The sequence below is a fragment of the Arvicola amphibius genome, chromosome 4 (genome assembly GCF_903992535.2).
Source record: "Arvicola amphibius chromosome 4, mArvAmp1.2, whole genome shotgun sequence".
Lineage (NCBI taxonomy): Eukaryota > Metazoa > Chordata > Mammalia > Rodentia > Cricetidae > Arvicola > Arvicola amphibius.
In genome coordinates, this window is record NC_052050.1 from 46,093,992 (window position 1) to 46,114,707 (window position 20,716).

The 20,716-nt window shown below is 52.5% G+C and overlaps 1 protein-coding gene across 2 annotated transcripts in view; it reads right to left on the bottom strand.

Moving 5' to 3' along the window:
• Positions 1 to 663: 663 nt before the first annotated feature.
• Positions 664 to 20,716, bottom strand: part of Rtn4rl1 (reticulon 4 receptor like 1) — a 76,125-nt gene continuing 56,072 nt past the window's right edge. Inside the window, exons 1-2 of one of the 2 annotated variants that reach the window (XM_038328200.1) lie at positions 11,017 to 11,871; positions 664 to 3,711 (exon numbers count right to left, since the gene is read on the bottom strand). In XM_038328200.1, the coding sequence (XP_038184128.1) occupies positions 2,384 to 3,711; positions 11,017 to 11,140 (1,452 nt within the window). In that variant the 5' untranslated portion in view covers positions 11,141 to 11,871 and the 3' untranslated portion in view covers positions 664 to 2,383. Of the gene's footprint in view, positions 3,712 to 11,016; positions 11,872 to 20,716 lie in introns of those variants that run through there. The other variant, XM_038328201.1, reaches the window with a different exon arrangement.

Genomic DNA, 20,716 nt, shown 5'->3' on the forward strand with positions numbered 1-20,716 from the left:
ATGAAATCAACAACATAACAACCTGCTTGAATTTTAAGGGACATGGGCATCAGCCTGGGTACCATCAGGCTCAGTGGCAGGACGGCATTATTTGCTTTGCAGCTCGAGGCCCCCTCGTGAATGCCCTGAATCTCATACTGAAAACAGCCCTCCACTCTCCGTCTGTGATGTCAGAGAGGCAGGCGCAGCTTCCAGGATCTCACCCTCCGCTGGCCTGGTCAGTTCCGAGACTTGAGGCCCAAGGACTGGCTGTTGTCTTTCTGCTGACACCCAGAATTAGCAACTATGGCTCTTGAGAACAAGCTCGGAAGGATCTAGAACCCTTCTGCGGGGGAAAGACACAGAAATAGTACTGACCTGGGCAGCCAGCTTGTGGGAAATGAATTGTGAATTGTGTTCTGTGCTGGTGAGGGAAGACTGTGTGTGTGTGTGGTGTGTGTGTGTGTGTGTGAGAGAGAGAGAGAGAGAGAGAGAGAGAGAGAGAGAGAGAGAGCATATTCTTGTGTGTTCCTGTGAGTCAGTGTGCCCCTGTTCCCTATGGCTCTCCCTGCCAACAAGCATGCTGTATTCTCAGAGTCAAGCCTGGCCAGGCTCGCCCACCCCACCAAAGCCCAGGATCTGCCACCCCATCAGGAATGTGGGGTTATGAAATGAAAAACAGGGTTTTGTCCAAGAGAATTTTTTTTATTATTTTTCTCTCTTAATTGGATTCAGCATTTCTTCCTCCTCACACACCCTCGCTGGTAGGGGATTCAGGTTTGTGCAAAGCGCAAGAGATTGTGCTTGCCGGAGACCTTTGGGCCAGCAGCCCCTATTGCCTGACTGGGCTTGCCTGCTCTGTTCCCTGCATGCTGCCTGTTGGGCTCTGACCCCTGAGTCTAGCCCTCTGACCTTTGCCTGTCCTGGATTATATCCAAAATAATCAGGAGGAACAAGACCTCTGTAACGGAGAGCGCCTGAGATGGTTATTGAAATGCCCTCATCTGCTAAGGCCACTAGAGTCTTCTCTATTGCCAACTGTTCAGGGCCTTCAGCAGGTCACTGGCCAAAGAGCCAGTGAGTTAAAATTGCAGCTAAGCCTTCCTTGAGGTCAGAGTTCAGAGCCTCCTGACCTGCACAGACCATCGCTGGCAAAACGTTAGAAGGACACTGTCCATCCAACCCTCTGGACTAACACTGTGGATGCTGCCTTGTTTGCTGGCTTGAAAACCCCCAAAGCCCTTTCTGCTGCTCCACCTAGCTTGCCTCCAGCACCCTGACATCTGACAAGCTACTTCCCACATCTCACCCCAAAGCCTGCAGCTTCTACAGTAGGGGTAGTGGGGTGCTCCAGGGTGCCAGACAGGCATGTGTTGCATATAAAAACAAGATGATGTTCTAAGTAGCTAAGAATGTTGGTCCCCTGAAGTGATTCTCTGTTTCTCTTCCTCCTCAACTCTTCCCACTGACACCTTTGCCCCAGCAAGCCCAGGGACTATTGCTGCCAGCTGGGATTCAGACCAAAAATGCCACAACTTTTTTTTTTGTTTTTCCTTGCTAGAAATTACCAATACAATCTGTAGTTGAGCAAATATAGGTTCCCGTATAGTTTATAAACATGATAAGACATACAGTTTGGTAAGGAGTGGGAGGGGGGCTGTGCATTTATATATTTATATATGTATATATATTTATATTGTGTGGGTGTGTGGGTAGGGTGTGAGGATATATATAAGTAGACACAGGTATAAAACTGCACCTTCTGAGTGACTCTCATCGCGAGTAAAGTTCTAAACATCATCCTCTGGTGATCTTTCCTTTGGTGATTGGTTCTTGGACCCCAGCAGGTCTGCCAGGACTGCCTGAGACATCAGGAATGAGAGGCACTACCCCCATGGGTAGGGACTGAGGATGACATAGTGGGACTGGGCAGGTTGACAAGGTGGCCTCAGGCAAGAGCAAGAGTGCTCTGAGATTGCTGGTTGCCCCAGCTGGCTCTGCGTGAGCCTTGTCCTGAGTTCCACTCCTTCCCAAAACGCAGGGTCGTCCGGCCTTTCTTTCCAAGCGCTCAGGATTCCACAGAGCCCAGCTTCTCCAAAGGGCATATGTCCCGTCACGGCTAATCATTCACTTGGTATGCCTTTGACCACCGTGCTGGAGTGGATGCTGTCTGTAGGTGCTGGGCCAGGACAACCAGGTAAGATGGCTACCCCTCCTCTCTAGAGCTGTACACTTTGAGCTTATAATCCACCAGGAAGGGTTCAGACTGTGATTGAAGGCATTAGCAGCCTTTTCCTGAAACCCAGCAGATTTTCCGCTTAAAAAGAAAAAAAAAAAAAAAAGAGGAAAAGATTCTGTTCCTTGCTGGACATGTGGCAGTGCTGGGTAGTGATGTCCTGAGTCCTCAGCGGAGAGTGACCGCCAGCCCCAGTATCCAGGCCAGGAGCGAGGCCCCCAGGGAAGTGCCCGAGTTGGCCTGCTGCACCCCACTGGGGGCACGGATGGGGGTCCTGCGGGGACACTTGCCCTTCTTCTTGGGTCGTGTGGTCGGCATGATGTCAAAGCTGAACTTGTGCTGGTAGTCAGGGGCATAGTCCTGTAGTTCAGGAAGCTGTTTCCCAGTGCCCACCTTCGAGATCTGGTTTCGGTTCCTGTGGCTGGTACAGTTCTTGCCTGGCTTCTTGTAACCTGACCTGGAGCCAGGCAGATGGCCATGTGGGTGGCCTTTGTCCCTGGAGGCGCCATGGGATGGGTGATGCTCCTTGCGGGCAGCCCTGTCAGAGGTGGTGAGCGTGTGTGACTTGATCTGGTGTGGAGATGCTGGCCCTGTGCAGTTCCGGAAGTCCTCAGCCCTCAGCAGCTTCAGATCCTGGCCTTGCCGCAGCTCGGGGGTTGCACAGGGAACAGCGGAGCTGGAGCCTCGGAACCTCCTCAGCCATTCCCACAGGGACCGAGCCCGGCAGCCACAGTCCCAGGCATTACCATTGAGGCGAAGGAACTCCAAGGCCACCAGGGGGGCCATACAGTCACCTTGCAGCTCAGTGAGGCTGTTGTTGAAGAGAAAGAGGGTGGTTAGCCTGTGGAGGTCATGGAAAGCCTTATGGTGGACCCATTGTAGCTGGTTCTCATGCAGCAATAGCCGGTCGAGGTTCACCAGGCCCCGGAAAATGCCTTGGCCCAGACTCCAAAGCTTGTTGCCATGGAGAAACAAGTGACTGAGGTTGACCAGGTCCACAAAGATGTCATCTTGGAGGTACTCAATGTGGTTGTCCTGCAAGTAGAGGTACTGCAGGCTGTGCAGGCCACCAAAGATGCCTGCGGGCAGGGCGCTCAGTCCACACTTATAGAGGTAGAGGGCGTGAAGCTTCACCAGGCCCTGGAAGGTCTCGGGTGCCAGCGTCCGCAGCTGCCGGTTGTCTCCAAGGTCTAGTTCCTCCAGATGCACAAAGCCCTCGAAGGTGTTGGGAGCGATGAAAGTGATGTTGTTGGAGTAGATCCAGAGGGTGACCATGGCGGGGCTGAAGTGGCCCTGCTGGAGGAAAGTGATACGATTGTTCTGCAGGAAGATGCGCTCGCTGTCCTCGGGGATGCCCTCTGGGATGACAGCAAAGTTGTGTGCCTGGCAGCTGACAGTCATGGGTGCGGGGTAGCACACACAGTCTCGAGGACAGCCACCACCCAGGGGTAGCTCCTCAGCCAGCAGCAGTAGCAGCAGCAGTTCCACACAGCACCCTGGGGGGGGGGGGGAGAGAAACAGAAGAACTGTGAGGGCTGCCCGGGGAAGGGAGATGCCTGGGAACGGAGGGTGGAGTGGGGACTGCTGAATGACCGTCTTGGCCCATAGGTTCTGTCTTCTGTCCTGTACACAGGGTGCATAGGCTAGGAGACTGGACAGGAGTTCTGGGGCTGAGGCCCACAGTATCTCCACACCTCTTGAGCTCTGTCCTGAAAGTCTCCAATCCCCATCCAAACTCCTCTCCAGGCCATCAGCCCTACTGCTGGGTGGAACATATCCACAACACAGCATGGCAGCCTCCAGCTCTGGTCCCGGCGCTGCCACTTGCTCACTGTCAGCCGCCTTCACGAGTAACGACTATAACAAAGCAAATATCCCATCTGGAGTCCTGAACGATCACTTTATTCAAATGATTCCTCAAAATAAGTAAGGCATTGCGTTCATGGCACCAAAACATACCTCAGAAGATGCCTTGTTTGTGTTGCGTTCCAAACTTCAAATACACAACCCTGCCCCTGTGCCTCAGTTTCCTCATTTGTTAATACAGTTCACAGAGCTGAATGGGTGGACAGAGAAGGCATGTTTCTGCGAGGGACTGTGGCTGACACCACCGCTGACACATGCGGCTTCCCTGGGGTCTGTGCCTCTGCCAGATCGAGGCTGCCCCCCTCTGATTCACCTTCTGGCCCTCTGCATCTCTCTACCCTGCTTGTGTTTGCCAGGCTACGGCTGTGAAACCAGGCCTCGCCACTTGACTGTCCAGAGCATTTCCTTTGTAGCTTCCCTCTAATTGGGCATTAATTAGGCATTCGTTAATGGATCCTTAAAATAATTATTTTCGGATGTGTCCAGCCTGTGGTCGGGTAATAGGCCCACACTCATTATTGAAGCAGCCTCATTATGGACGATTGTCATTACCTACCTTTTTCCAGGGTCACAGCTGCCCCAAGTGGCCCAACAGGCGCGTCAAGAAGATGGGGACAGGCTCCAGGCCTACAGACGCCCATCCTGAAGGGACAGGCAGCCATGACCTACCCCGCCTTGGTTGGCTTCTTGCCCCTTCTTTTTCAGCTTGTTCTGCTGGAACTCTTGGGAGAGGCAGGGTGCCTAGGGCATATGAGCTGAGTCTTCTTGCTACCAGCTGTGCCCAGATCATGTGGGATGAAAGAAGCCACCCACCTGACCAACCTGCCCACCCGGGATCCCAGACCCACTCCAACCCAGGCACAGGGGCTGCCTGGGTTTCTGGCCAAGCGGGTCTCCACCTTGACTGCCACCCCAATCACCCCCCATCCCTACAGAAACAGCATCGTAAGTAAGTGACAGCTCCCAGCTGTTGGGAGTTATGGGTTCCCAGAGAGTGGCAGCTGCTTCTCGTCCCCCTGTAATCACCCAGCTTCAACTGAATGTTTCCAGCACATAAAAATCATCACACATAATTTAGTTTTTGCATAATTGGGTTCAGTTGCATTTTCAGAGCAATTACGACCTCTGTGGCGGTGTCGGCACAGCATAGGACCCTTTCTGGGTTGGGCCATACTCCGCAGGTCCTCTGCAGTGCTTTCTGTCACCCAGCCACTAGACAGCACACAGGCCATAGCCACCTCTGCCCCATTTCCCTCTCCAAGAATGTCTAGGAGACGTTACTCTGCCAGTCTTCCTCCTTGGTGTCCTGGGGGTGGCCCCCCTGCCTACCACCCTCTGTCCAAGAGCTCCTGTGCTGCAGAGGGGGGCAAGGTGAGAGAGGTTCCAAACCCTAGCCAGTTGGAGGGCAGCCTGCCCTGTGGCATCAGCATCCAAGCCACACTAGCTTCTCTGCCCACAGGCCTCCTCTAATCCCCTTGCTCGGCTTGCACGCACCCTCTCTCCTGCTCAGGTCTTCTCGGAAAGCTATTCTTGCCAGAACCTTCCCCAAGGAGTAGCCCTAGCCCCGTCGCTCTGAGAAAGCCCAGACTCCAGGTTCAAGGACATTCACAATGCTTGTCTCACGTCTTAGAATGAAGGAGACAAATCAGAGTCTCCACTGGGGGGTCCTGTGAAAATAAAGCATTTCCTCCCTGGCCTGCAGCTCCAGGCGGGGAAGGGCCGCAGTGGGCTTAGCACTAATGCCATTCAACATTTGTACAGCTCATCAGAGTTTACAGAGTGCTTTTGCCTGCACCCTCAACCAGCTCTGTGCTGAGCTCTCCCCCATGCTGTGGCTGCTCTGTCTCTGTGTATCCCAGAAGAATTTGGGGGTCCTCGGGGTAACCCAGAGCAATACCAGTGCACAGGGGAAACCAGGCCAGGGCTCTATTTAGGGAATAAAATCAAACCTCACCAGACCTCAGGTGTGGGCTTAGTAACTAGTTTCTTAACCCACAGTGGACTGTAGGAGAAGAAGATAGCAGGACAGGGTGAAGGCAGGATTGGGGTTTGCCCTTAAGGAGGGCAAGGAGGACAAAGGACTCTAGCCAAGACCTGATGCAGGGCCAGGCTCAGCTCCCCGTGACCTCAAAGAACAGGCTGTCATCATCAGGCAGTCACGAGACCACAAGGACTGTGTGGGATGGTCACTTTCTGTGCAGTGAAGGGCTCTTCTGAAAGCATCCTAATCCCTGTGCTTTAATGTTTTCCCACATGCCAGGGCCCATGTCAGGGCTCATGCCAGGGCCCATGCCAGGGCTCATGCCAGGGCTCATGCCAGGGCCCGTGCCAGGAAGGAAGCTTTCCAGGACCTCCATCTCTTCTAATGGGAGGGAGATGTTGAGGGGCTCAGCCAAGTTTGCATCCATGCCTTTGAAAGCCAGTGGTATTACTTCAAGACCTTGGACTAACTGTCCCAGCCAGCCCTGGCCCCTTCTTGACCTCCTGTCTGAACCAGCAGGGTGCTGTCCTAGGATTGTCATCCAGCAGATTTCGTCCCAGGAAGGCAGACACTGCATCACCATGGCACCTTCTGTGCCCCCTCCATGAGGCCCTTGGGAGCCCTGCCCTGCTGATTGCCTGATTAATGTACCAACAATGAGGATGGAACCTTTGCTGTGCATTTTAAGATTGCAAATTAGCAGGAATTCAAGTCTCTGTGGAGGGGCCCTGCGCCTCTCCTGACAGACTCCTCAGGCTCTTCCTGGGCCGGGCTGCCTTCTGCTTGAGGGGGCGGAAGGGAGAAGACCCAGCTCTCCCTGCCTTCCTCTCCAGGGGATGCCCTTTACTGTGCTCTGCTTCCCGATGCCCAGACCTCCAGCCTCCCACGCACATGAGCTCCCCAAGCGGCTGCACAGCCTCATTCATTCCTCCTTCCATTCACACTTGCCCCCGAGTCTGGGAAAGTCACAGAAGCCAGTGTTGGAAGGGCCTGGCAATCAGCATCATGGCCCATTTGCATATGGGGTGGCAATGCCCACAGAGGGAGTATAGGGGAGGTTAAGGGAGGAGCCCAGAGGAAAGCCTCTGCCACCCCTGGGCTAGGAGTCAGCATTGTTTGGCCACTGGTTCCCCTGTGCGACACCAGCCGTTCCTCAACTTCCCAGAGTATTTGACCATGAACTGGGCTGAGAGGGACCCTGCCTTAGCTGTGAGGGGAGTTGGCTCATACCTAAGCGTATCACTCAGCACAGAGGACATGCAGGTAAGAGAGGTGGTCAGCCTGCAAACTCCAAACTCATGCCAAGCTGAGCATAGACAGCCACCTCCCTAGCTGTGCCTATGAATGGTCCCACAGGAACAGACCTGGTGGGATGGGAGACAAGGCAAAGGCAACAGGATGGCACGTGCCAAGGTGCCGAGCTGGAAAAGTGGGCCTGTATTTTCCCATCCCCTCTAACAGTGCAAATCCCATCCTCTGAGACAGACTGGGCTGGAGAAAGCCAGAGCTGGGGGGGTGGGGGAGGGCAGAGAGCTTGGCACTGGGACCAACACCAGCAGGACCTGTCTGCTACACTTAGGCCACACAACCCAGTGCAGTGGGGGCCTGCGGTGCTCTGGCCACCAGAAGTGGGAGAACTGGCGAAGTAAGGCCTTTAACTGAGGCGCTTATAACCCTGTGGGAGCAGCATCACCCACACAGGAGAAAATGAGGTCCCCAGAGCATCAGTGGCTGGCCACAGCTGGAGAACACAGCAGCGGGGCGGGTCCTGCCTAGCTGCCTTCAGGCTGGGACTCTAGCCTCAGCTCCCTGTCCAGGAGTGGGCAGAGCAGCCTCAAATAGGGCTGGTCAGTTTTCTCAGGCCCCAGAGGGTCATGATAGTCACTCCAGTGTAGCACCCAAGAGACTGTCCTCCCTCCTACCCCTGCAGTAGGGACAGCCACATGGCTAGTTTCCTCATGGCCCCCGGGCAGGTCAGTGGGTCTCTCTGAAGCTTGCAGGCTGCTCTGCTGTGTAGCCAGTCTCTCTGGCCTTCAGCGCTCCCTCCCCTGCCCCCAGCCTGGCCAGATGCTCTTCTCTGAGCAATCAATGCTAACCGAATGCTCTCTGCTGCGTGGATGGCGGCCTCGGGCCAGGCCAGCTGCACTCCTGGGGCTGCTGGCGCCTCAGGCCACTTGGCACTTGTGCCACTTGTGTTCCAAGCAGAGGCTCCTTCCTGGCTCAGCCCTGAAGACAGGAAAGCTAGCCAGGGAACCGCTGGGCAGAGTGGCCAGCAGCCTGGTGCCCGTGGCTGTGAGCATGACTGTGGAGCCAGAGGCCAAAGTTGAGTCCTGGCTGCTCCTTTTAAGGTTCTGCAGGACCCTCATTTTCCTCACCTGCAAAATGGGACAATCACCGAAAGCTCGGCCAGTCCCCGAGCCCACAGACGCTGGTACCACCCACCGTTCCCACATCTCCATCTGTCTCACTGAGTCCATCCAAAGCCTCCTCTCGTCCTCCACCACCGCCTTCACTGGCAGCTCCTCCATCAGGGATGAAGACGACCTGCTCACTTCAGCCGCTCAGGATCAACACCTCGGAACCACAGTGGCTCCTTCCCCCAGCCCATTCTCCACTCTGGAAATCCTGTTGGTCTAATTTTAGAATTCGTCCAGTGTCTGTCTACGTACTGTACCCACGGCTGCTGTCACTCGCCTGGACTGTTGCGATGGCTTCTTGGATGGCCCTTTTGTCCCCAGCCTCACCCCTCCATCTCCTTCAGCAGTAGCTAGAGAGGTCCAGGGAAAGTCAAAGTCAGACTATGCTGTCCCTTACCCTAAATCCTTCACAGCTCCCATCTAATCCTAAGATGCTCCCAGGTCTAGATGGATCACAGGCCCAGAGACGCTGCCTTTCCCTGGCTGCACAGACTTCACTGTGTCCCCGCCATAAGCCAAGCACTCAGCCTCCTGCCTTTGCCCATGCTGTTCCCTTTTCCTGGAACTGTTCCCAGTATGTCTCCAGGACTTCTTAGCAGGGAGGCCACTCTTAAGCAGCTGATTTTCAAGGTGCTACTTCCCTGACACATTTTATTCTACAGCAACCTCTTCTAAGGCACAACAGAATTCACTTGTTTACTTTCTCCTACCGCTGTCCTGTTCTGGGCGAGGGAAGCACCCTCCCAAGTCTCTGCAGAAGAGAGCAATGACACTTAGAAAGCTCTAGGCTCAGAAAGCCCTAAGCCCAGGACCTGGCTCATAGTAGGTGTTCAGCAAACACTGGTTATGATTACTCCTGGGGCGGCTCGGAGCCTCCAGGATAAGAGCAGAGACCCGGACTCAGCTCTCATCAAGGTTCCCTAGGTCCATCAAGGAAGTGACCAGATGATGACAGCTCTGAGAAGGACCCAATACCAGGCTTTCCTAGGGCAGGCGACCACAGACAGTTTCGCCTGGGACTGGGGAGCTTCCCGAGGCACCGGGCTTTCAGTACTAAACTGGAAGAGCCCCAAACAAACCAGAACAACTTAGTCACCCTAGAGGGGAGCCAGGACCAGAGCCTTTCAAACAGAAATGTCTACATCAAAGAAGACAAGAGGCAAGATTTGGTAGCATACACCTTTAATCCCAGCACTCAGGAGGCAGAGGCAGGAGGATCTCTGAGTTCCAGGCCAGCCTGGTCTGCAAAGAGAGTTCCAAGACAGCTAGGGCTACACAGAAAAACCCTGTCTCGAAAAAAACCAAGTAAATAAATAATAATACTTAAAAAAAATTCCTAGGGGGGGAAAAGGCAGGGAAAGGACCTCACAAGTCTATACTGCTATAATATTACCCTGTGGCTCAGTACCTGTATGTAGCCCAGGAGTCGGCCAAAAGCGTAAGCGTGGGCTGTGGCTATCTGAGCGTTGCATTAGGTGCATGTCTGTGTAGCTGTGTCCCTGAAGTGCTTATGTGCTCACACATGTTGGCCTGCATGCTTACGGATGTAGACATAGTTCACATGCAAGGCATTTGCATATGCCTGAGGACATGTATATAAATGCACATCTGTCTCCAGAGCTCAGGTCCTCTTTATCCTGCAGCATCTCAGGCACAGCGTCCGGGAGAAGCAGTGCATACTGGGGCTGGGGATGTTGCCGAGGTGTCTTATCTTGGTCCTCACCCCCTCTCTGCCGTCAGCACTTGCTCTCCTCACACGCTGAATCAAACACCCTCTGCAGGCCCTCCCAGCACCAAGATCCCTCTCAGCTGAGAAGTGGGCAGCTCCCCTGAAACAGGCCTGGCTGCCAGCACCATGCTAATTGGACTGGTAACTTCTCCTGAGAGCAATTGGGGGTCTCCCATTTCCTACTCATCAGGCCTCACTTCTTTGCCTGCAGAGGGGTGCTGTAGAGATGGGGCTGGGGGCTACCCTGTGCAGCTCCGTATTAAGGCACTGCCCCAGCTTATCACCTACCCCAGTGGGATCCTATCTCATCTAGGCACTTCCAGATGGGCCACAAAATCTCCCTGAGGCCTTATGGGCATGGGAAGCCCAGTGAGCCTGTCTGGGCCCGAGCAGGCTGCATGGGAGATGTGTCACTGTTCTTGTTAGCAAAGGCTACTGTTCCCAACACATCCTGGCAGGATCCAGCCCAACTAAGGATGGTCCCAGAATCCAGAGCTCTAGCAGAGCATATGCCGAGAGGCGGTTAGCCCTGGCTAAGCTCATTGGAAGGCGCCTTGCTCTGCCGTTTGTCCCAGTCCATCATCCCCACCTGTGCCTAACGGCGCTCTCTGGGAAACACAGGCCAGGAACTGTCTTTACCACTCCCAGCACCCTCAGCCTCATTCCCGGCTCACAGTGGCACCTCATATTAATGGACCCTACTGCTTGGTTTTAGGGCCCCAGGTTGGAGCTGTGGGTTTCTCTCACCCCTCCCTCCCACCGCCATGTCCACCACCATCACCACCACCGCTACCGCCATTTCCTTTACCTCCTCCTCTTTTCACAGATCTCAGGTCGCCAGGGAACACTTGATCCTCCTGCCACCACGTTCTGGAATTCAGACAGGGGCCATCAAGCCCTGCAGGTAGGTCTGCAGGGCTCTGAGCATTCATCCTTCCCAGGAGGTTTCTGGGACTTGCCTCCTGCCCAGGAACCTTGTGGAGTCAACTGCCACTCCCCACAAACGGTAGCAAATTGTAGCTGCACCTGGGTGACGATGTATCCTGGGTGTGTGTAGCCGGGCAGGGAACCTGAGAAGGGATTCGCAACTATGAAGATGCCTGAATGGGGGGTTCCAGAGGCATGCGGGTTCCAGAGGGTTCTGGGGGGCGGGGGTTTGCAGGGAGAGTGGGGTGATGCCCCCAAACCCTGAGCAGCCAATGAGAAGAAGCAGCTCTCTGCCAGGAGTCCTTGTTTCCCCCACCCCCAGAGATCCCGCCCACTTCCTGGCTGTCAGTGAAAGGGGTTCAGAGCTGACACAGTCTCTGAGTATAGCCTATACCTGCTGACCACCCTGTTCTGCACCTGTCCCCAGTCCCCTCTGTTTTGGGGAGAGGATGGGCTCATGGTTACCTCTGCAGCATTAGGACACCCAGCTCCTTCACCATGGATCCACTGTGGTGGTGGGGGGGGGCGGTGAGACAAGAAAGGCCAAATTAAATTCTGGAAGCACAAAGGGGTTAAGCTTTAGATGAAAGATGGGACCTACTTAAACTAGGAGCTCAACATTTGAGTTGCAACTTAACGATAAGAAAGAGGAACAAGGGCCAGCAATGTGGCTTAGTTGGCAGAGTGTTTGCTTAGGATGCATAAAGTTGTGGGTTTGAATCCCAGAAACACATAAATGAAGTGTGGTGAGGAACACCTGTAATCTCAGCACTTGGGAGGTAGAAGCAGGAGGACCAGAAGCTCAAGGACATCCTTGGCTATGTAGCAAGTTTAAGAACAGTCTGAGATACATGCGACCCTTCTTCTCAAGAAGAAGAAAAAAAACAAAAGAAAATGAAACAAACAAACAAGCAAGGAAGAAGGATAAACTGAGGAACAGCTTCACGGAGCTGATACAATGGCCCTGGGGCAGGACTATGCTTGGTACAGAGGGGAAGGGAGAAGGGATGAGGGATAAAAGTAAAAGCCAGAGTCTGCAGGAGAGGTGATGTGACTGGGTTTGAGGAGGACAGACTGACACACAGTAAGACAGACAGCAAGGAGGCCCGTGGCTACAGTTTGTGAGAGACGTTGTGAGGCCCAAGAGGCAGAGAGCAATGGGCAGCACGGAGAACTGTTTGGGATGATATCCAGACGAGCCTCTGTGATGTATGGGAGTGCTGGGGGGAGACCATGGTGGCTCCACTGTGAGCCTGAAGGAGCCTAGAAAACAGGCTTGGGGACATGTGAAGTCTGAGCGGCCTCTCAGATGTAGTTGGTAACAGCTGGATGTACAACACAGGAGCTCAGAGGAGGCAGTGCACCTGGGAGCCATCGGCATAGAGACGGCATTTAGTCCGGGTGAATGGATGACGTCATCTGGGACAGTCAAGAGAGAGGTCGAGGGATTGAATCCACGTGATGGTTTTCAAGGAGGCAAAAGCAACCCTGGAGGAGATGGTGTCCCCAAAGCCCCGTGCTTCTGGGAGGAATTGATGTGTTGAGGACCTGCTGAGAGCGAGCTGTAGACGGAAGCCCCTGACTGATCTGCCATGGAGAGGTACCCGTGGCAATCTCACTTCTAGGGGGTGTGGGAACCAAAGCCAGAGAAGGACAAATGAGAAAGAAGGGGAGGCGAGGAAGGTGATGGTGCCGGACCAACTAGGGCATGGGAGGATGTGTTCAGATATCACGTGCCTCAGAATCTCCATGTCTGCCAGCAACAAAGGCTTGCCAGACAAAGATGAGGGACGGCTCCATGTGGGAAGCCGGGTCAGAAGAGCATCCTTGACCTAGAACACTTCTGGGAAAGACACAAAGACAGCCCAACCCCTGGCTCTTTCTATGTTTGTTTCAAGCGACAGGCATCATCTCTACTCACATTTCATTGGTCAACATCATGAATGTGGCCTTGCCTGGCATCATAGGACAGGGGTAACTCCTCTTGGGGGAGGCAGGGAGCACCAAGAGCACACTCACACAGGAAGCTCTGACATTAAGTGGTTGGAGAAACAGGAAGGACCTTGTGGGGGTGTGGGTCAAGGGCAGCTATTTTTTCTTTTTTTAGCTTTTTAAAATTATAGTTTTTATCTCAAATCGCTACACAATAATTGTACATATTTATGGGGTACAGCCTGACATTTCAAAACATGTATACAATGTGTGATGATCAGGGCAATTAGCACACCCATCACCTCAAATGTTTATCATTCTTTGTGTTGGGAACATCCCAAGTCCTCTCTACTAGCTGTTTTGAGATTTGCAATTAATTGACAAGCAGCACCGTCCCACTGTGTGGTAGAACATTAGAAGTTACTCTTAGCCCACTGCACTGGGCACCATTAACCGCTCTCCTTCTCCCACACCCTCCCAGTGTTTGTTTTTTGAGATGGAAGAAATAGAGCATGTTCTCATGCCAACAAGCATGATTCAGGAGGAGAGAATCTGAAACAGTAGGCAGGAAAGGGCAGAAAATAGGGGGAGCTCTGACGAATGCCTGCTCCAAGGAATGGGGGACCATGGCGTGTTCAGAGATGACAATAGTTAGCCTTGGCAGATCCTATTTTCTCCATGAAGCAGGAGGGCTCCTCTGCTGAAGTTGGAGGTAGAGATGAGAGTGGGAGTCTTAGGACAGAGAGAGAGAGAGAGAGAGAGAGGAGAGAGGGACAAGAGGGACATCTGGTGTTGTGGGTGAGTGAGTCAGCTCCTCTGGTCACCTGAGGGCCGTCTGCAGGAGGGTAGAACCCGTCAGGACCTCCAGCCAGCCTGATCTTGGGACTTTCTCCAGTGATATTAGCTATCAGGTGTGGCAAGAGGCAGGAAAGAGTCATCAGGGGTGGGTCTGTATTGTTAAAGGACCAGGAGTTTGGAAGTATTTGCAAACGTGCCTTTCTAATCCCACCTGACTTGTCCTTGGTCCAAACGCCCCCTGCCTCCTTTTGGACTCTTGGGCTCTAGGACAAATGACAACGCGGCTCTCCAGGCCACGCCTTTCTCATTGGATCCCCACATAATCTCGCATTCTTCAGACCACAGATGAGCACCTCAGGCCCTTGGTTTCCGGCTGCCTCCTATCCTTGCTGGCCTGAGTACTGCATGTTCTCCGGGGGCCACAACTGCTCATCCTCAGGCCCCAGGCCTGGGAGACCTGGCCGGGTCATATTTAGCATGGGCTTCCTGAGTGGCGTCCATCCCTCTTTTTACCTATCCAATGTTCCTTCAAATCATTCATTATTATTTACTTTCATTTTAAAATAACACTTGTCAGCTGTGGGGAAACGTAAACGGTTCGGAAGTAAAAGGAGGGGGGAGATCACTGTGCTTCCATTACTCTTGACGACCGCTGACAGGGCCTTGCTGAACCTTCAATAGTTCCTTCATTTATATAGGGCTGTATAAAATTTAAATAAAAATTTTATTTAAAGAAATAAAGTTGAGATCGTGTTATATATGCAGCCCTCTGCTTCCACCCAGCTGTGCAGCTCCTGAGGGAGCCCTGTGGGTGGGGTGGTCCCTGCCCCAAGGCGGTGGGGAAATCAGCTCCCATCAATCAGCCAGGGCCAGCTACCCAGGTCTGACATAGAAGGAAGACTGATGGAGTTAACAGGCAAGATTTCTGGAGACTGCAGATGATCCCATTTTATGCATACATTATAATTTATTTATCTCCGAAACATTTATGCCTCTCATTTTTTACTGCTATAAATTATCATGGCTGAGCTGGGCATTGTGGTACATCTAATCCCAGCAGCTGGTAGACAGAGGCAGGAGGATCTTTAATTTGAGGCTAGTCTGGGCTATATAGTAAGTTCAAGCCTGTCTCAAAAACCAAACGAAAACTCATGGCAGGGCCCGAAGAAGAGATAGATGGCTCAGCTGTTAAGAGCATTGACTGTTCTCCTAGAAGTCCTGAGTTCAATTCTCAGGACCCACAAGGTGGTTCCCAGTTCCAGGGAATATGATACCCTTTTCTGGCTCCCAAGGACACCGTGCATCCATATGGTTTGCACACATGCATGCAGGCAAAATACCATATACATAAAATTAATAATAAAAATATTTTAAACTAGCTGGGCAGTGGTGGCACACACCTTTAATCCCAGCACTTGGGAGACAAGACGCTCAGAGCCCTAGGCCATTATGGGCCACATGAGATCCTGTTCCAGATTAAACCAAAACAAAAAAGAGGCAGAAGTTGGTGATATTTGTTGCATCCTGAGAGGCAAGGCTTATGGGAAGCTGCGGGGCTAGGGTGAAGGAAAACACCCTCTCTATATGTCAGGGACTTTGATTTATTGCTGTGTCAATTTATCTATTAATTCTTTAAGGTCAGTTAAATTAGATAACATGGAAATCAACATCTTTATCCAAATTCCTGATCTTTCTCTAGACCAATTTCATTGAGCCCAAGTACCCTTGATGAACACTGACAAGTTACCTTCTAGAAGGTTTAGCTGTATTACAGCCTTTAGCCTTAAGATGCGCACAAATGAAGTCCCCAGCTACAGGGCCTTTTGGAGAGCCAGCCCTCTCTGCTGGGTGCCTTCCCCTCAAGCCAGCTGGAGACAAGAGCTTTGCCTTGGAGATTGTGGCTCAAGCTTGTGTTGAACCATCTCTGAGCATCCTAGGGACTGTCACACTCACTTCGTGAACAGCCCGCCCAAATCACCAGAAAGGTAATCGGGTCCCCATTTTACCAGTAAGAACAATGAAGCTCAACACACTACAGCCGTTTGCCCAGCATGGTAGAACTGTGTGACTCAAACAAGATGGCTCTGTCATCCATAACGAAAGGCTAGATGGCTCTTTAGGGGCACTGCTCACTTGGATACCCTCTTCTGGAACCACCCTCTCTCGGACTCTACCCTTCTCCCCCGTGGACAGCCTTCCTCCCCGGGCTCCATTATTTACTTCCACTCCTTAGACTTCGGGCTCAAGAGGCTGGAGAAAGGACGGGCAGATGAGGAAGGAAGTGGAAACTCTACGTAACCCCCATGTCTGTATCACAAAACTTGTCTTAAGTGCTGGCCCCAGGGGTTTGCTGGAGTTGGCATGACAGAGGTGGGGCTGAAGGTCAGATTAAATTGGACTAGTAACCCCCAGAGGGATCCTTGAAAGATGTTGCTAAAGAAAGAGGTTTCCAGCGGGGGCTTGGTGGTTGAGGCAGGCAGTGGCTGCATGCAAGGCTGACCTGGTCAGGTCAAGCCTGCTTAGCAGGGCCTAGTGGTGACAGGGCTGGGTCCACAGGAAAACTGAAATCTTTTGCCTTTTTCTCCCAGTAATGAGTTGGTATAAAAATGGATCTTGAATAAAATTGTCTGCAGTTTTCAAATTTCAAAATGCATTAGTCAAAATATATCAAATTTCCATGTACTGGCTTTACCACCTGCTCTAAGTGGGATCCCTTTTCAGCTGGAATATATTGAAATATGAATCACCCCCTGAGAGGCAAAGGGGATCAGAGGGAGGGAAAGGCCCCTTTAGAATGTGCCAGGTACTAGGCTCCACCGGATCCCCACAACCACCCTTCACTCGATGATACCATTGATTTCCTGGGTGGCCCAGAACCTTGGCCACTTCCTTCCATGTCAAATCCTAACTCAACCCCTTATGCTCTGTTCAGCCTTTGCCAAGAACAGGTGCAGCCACTCCTACCCTCCAGTCTTTAATGCCCAGCTTCTGAGCGCTCTCAAGCTCACCAGGAAGGCAGGCCTGCTATCCTAAGGCTACACCCAATGGGGACTTCCTCTTCATTTGCTCACCGGTGATGGTTTGAGACAGGGTCTCACCCAGTCCAGGCTGGGCTTACACTCGCTCGTAAAGCCCCTGTCCCTCCTGGAAACACTTCCTTCTCCATTTCAGAAGCGTGACTTGGCCGTTGCCTTCCATCTTGCAGGCTGGTTCTCCTTGAGTGCACCGCTCTTCCTTGATCTCACCTATGTGTCCCTGTTCTCTAGGACTGAGCCCCTGCTCCTCTCCCCTGTAGTCGCGCCAATCCCCAAGCGAACTCACTGGGACATTTTCAGCACCATCTCCATGGAGTGAGATCTGGTGCTAGGCCTGAAGCTCACAAGAGACCACTAGGCTGTCGCTGACGTCACCACAAGGCTATCTATCTACCCAGCAAGTCAGGCCCACCAAATCCTCAGTGTTTCCTAACAGGCTTCCCCATCCCAGAGGCTGATGAAGCCATTTCTCTTGGTTGCTCAGGTTGAAATGCAGAGGTTAGTTCCCATTCCTCCCTTTCTTTCATCCTCTTTTCCTTCGATTCCCTCACTCCCACTGGTTTCCTCTCAGAACATTCCCCTCAGGCATTTCTCTGTCCCGCTCACACCCACAGACCCACTCTGTCCCGCCCACACCCACTGTCGTCCCTCCCCCAGACCCACTCTGTCCTGCCCACACCCACTGTCATCCCTCCCCAGATCCACTCTGTCCCGCCCACACCCACTGTCGTCCCTCCCCCAGACCATACCATGGCTTCTCTGATGGAGCTTCTGCTTTTATTTTTGCTCCATCACAACCACAATCTGCTCCACGGCCAGAAATATTTTCAAAAATAGTTAAGTATGGGGCTAGGGGTGCAGCTCAGTCATACAGCACTCGCCGTTCCTATGCAGTGCCCCCGCTTTGCTCCTCAGCACCACAAAAACAAGAGGAAACTATAATCATGTGAATCTTCTAGTGGCTTCCGCTTGCACCGCAATAAAATATGACTCCTTATCAGTCCACCGTGTCTTCAGTACTGGCCCATCTCCCTCCAGCACCATCCTAAGTCTGCCCCTGCACCAGCCACACCCCTGGCACTAGCTACACTAGCCACTCTAGGTCAGAGCAAGCTTTGGTGCCTTGATGGTTTGGCTTCGCTTTCTACACATGTAAACCATAAAATCTGCCACTTGAAAGCAAACGGTAGTGGCACGTAGCACACTCACAGCATGGGGCCAGCCATTATCTAGTTCCGGAATATTTCCCTTACTCCAAAGGGAGACCACATATCCATTAGCAGTCACCCCCACACCCCCTCCCCAAACCCCTGGCAGCCACGAATCTCCTTTAAGTCTCTGTGGATTTGCCTGTTCTGAACAGTTCATGCAATCAGAATCACGTAACATTTACTTTGGGGTTTTAACACTGGCTGTTTCTACAAGGCCGCTTGTCTCAGGCAGGGCCTTTGTGGGCCATCTCTGTTTTGGCAGCCAGGTCTCAGATCAGACATCACCTCCCCGCTCCGCTATTCTCCTTTCAGCACTCCACACTCCAAGACTACCTTCTTTAATTATCTGCTTATGTGTTCCCTGTCCCCGAGACAGTGCCGGGCACTCAACAATTACTGATGGTCTGGTAGAGCTCTACATAGAGCCATCTACCACACTACAGACGCCCAGATGACGAGCACAGGAAGGAACACTTTTGGAGCATGGAAGAGTAGGAAGGAAAACCTCAGACGAAGGTCGGCCTCAGTGGGGGTGCCGGGAGGACTGGAGAGGGCTTCTGAAACAGAAGGCAGTACCTAGGCAAGCCTAGAGGCTAGGAGAGAGCATGCCAGATAGGAGCCATAGCTGATTTTCAACCATCCCATTGTTTCCTTTGCCTCGCGCACAGGGGAAACATCAGAGCTCTCAGAGTTGGGTTGATACACATAAAAGATACAGCCCAGAGAGGACAGAGTCTCTTTTGTTTGTCTGTTTCTACTCCAGCACAGCACACCTGCTGCACCCCCTGGTCCTAACATGGCACTACCTCACAGATACAGAGAGAGCAGACTAGGCCCCAGCTGCTCTTTCATCAGTTCTACAAACAGCTCTGAGAAACGCTGGAAGACGGCCGGGGAGGAGGGTGCCCGATACAGGCTACTGCGCCTGTATTATAGGAGCCAGGGAGGCCGTCAGTCTTTGCAGTTGCTTTCCTAAGAGATACGCAGGGCCAGGAGGCCTGAGATGAGCCTGTCCCCACCCCATCAGCTCTCTTTATCTTTCTTGGTGGAGCCACCAGCTCCTCTGGGCACGGAGATGTCTGTGAGCCCACTGTTCCTCATTTCTCCTGATTGAATCAAGCCCAGCTGGTCCAGGCCCTGTGGCTCTGGGAGTCAAGCTGAGATCCCAGGAGAAGAGGCCCCTCTCCAAAGCCAGAAGGCTCAGAAGGACAAATTCAATTGTGTACAAAGCAGGAGCCATTAACCTGTCTGTGGACTGCGGCACCCTCACCTCAGGCCCTGCTCCCTTGCCAGCAGGGCCTACGCAGGCCACCTCTGTGGAATCCTAGCCCATCACCTCCTAGGCTGTGCCCCTCCTCTCTCTCCTCTGTTCACGGTTCCCATCACTCAGGTCCCTAGGACCAGAATGGAGTTTGAGCTAAGGAGGACAAGAAGCCCATGGGAAAGTGACTGATGCCCCTCAGGGTCAAGAGGATCTCAGTGCAGGTGGGGTCATCTGAATTTAGAATTCTGGGACCTTAAATCCCCCCAGCACGTGATCTAAAACTGTGGTCATTGAATAGGACTATTTCAGCTTGGCAGTGATGGGGAACACCTTTAATCCCAGCACTCAGGAGGTGGATCTCTGAGTTTGAGGCCAGCCTTGTCTACACAGAGACCCTATCTCAAAAATAGAAAGAAAGAAAGGAAGGAAGGAAGGAAGGAAGGAAGGAAGGAAGGAAGGAAGGAAGGAAGAGAAAAAGAAAGAAAGAGAGAAAGAAAGAAAGAAAGAAAGAAAGAAAGAAAGAAAGAAAGAAAGACAAAGCAAGCTGGGCAGTGGTGGCACACACCTTTAATCCCAGCACTAGGGAGGCAGAGGCAGGCGGATTTCTGTGAATTTGAGGCCAGCCTGGTTTACAAGAGCTAGTTCCAAGACAGGCTCCAAAGCAACAGAGAAACCCTGTCTCGAAAAACCAAAAAAAAAAAAAGAAAGAAAGAAAGAAAGAAAGAAAGAAAGAAAGAAAGAAAGAAAGAAAGAAAGGAAGGAAGGAAGGAGAAGAAAAGAAATATGGCCATTTCAAAGATTTTATATGAAAAAAAATGCCTTTTGAGGTGAGATAGAGTAAGAAAAGGTCTTGCAGGGGTGGGAATTCTCTAAAGGGTGCTACTTGTCGGAAGCCAGTCCTGAAGACCCCTCTAACATCTCTACATAGGCATTAGAAAGCCAGAGACTGTATAGTAGAGGGACCTGGTACGTGAGAACCCCGAGACAGGAAGGGGCGTGGCCCGGAGAGTAAAGGCTTTAAGTCCCGGCTGCTTCCTCTACCTAGGCAGTGACCACGGACCATTGTAGATGCTGCCGTGGCCATTTTAGTGGATGGCACTGTTGTGGGGGGTGCATCAGGGAAAGAACCTGTCCAGATATTTAAGAACCCAGGGTGCAACTCTTGAGTGGAGAGCAAATGGAACCCCTGCAATCGCGGGAGTAGTGGAGAACCCCAGACTGAGAAAAGGGAAAAGACAGGAAAGAAAGAACGGAGGAGAGGGCGAGGGTGCAGTTCAGCGGTAGGTGACTTGCCCAGCATATATGAAAGGTCCTGGGTTCTAGCCCCTGTAGAGAAGAGAG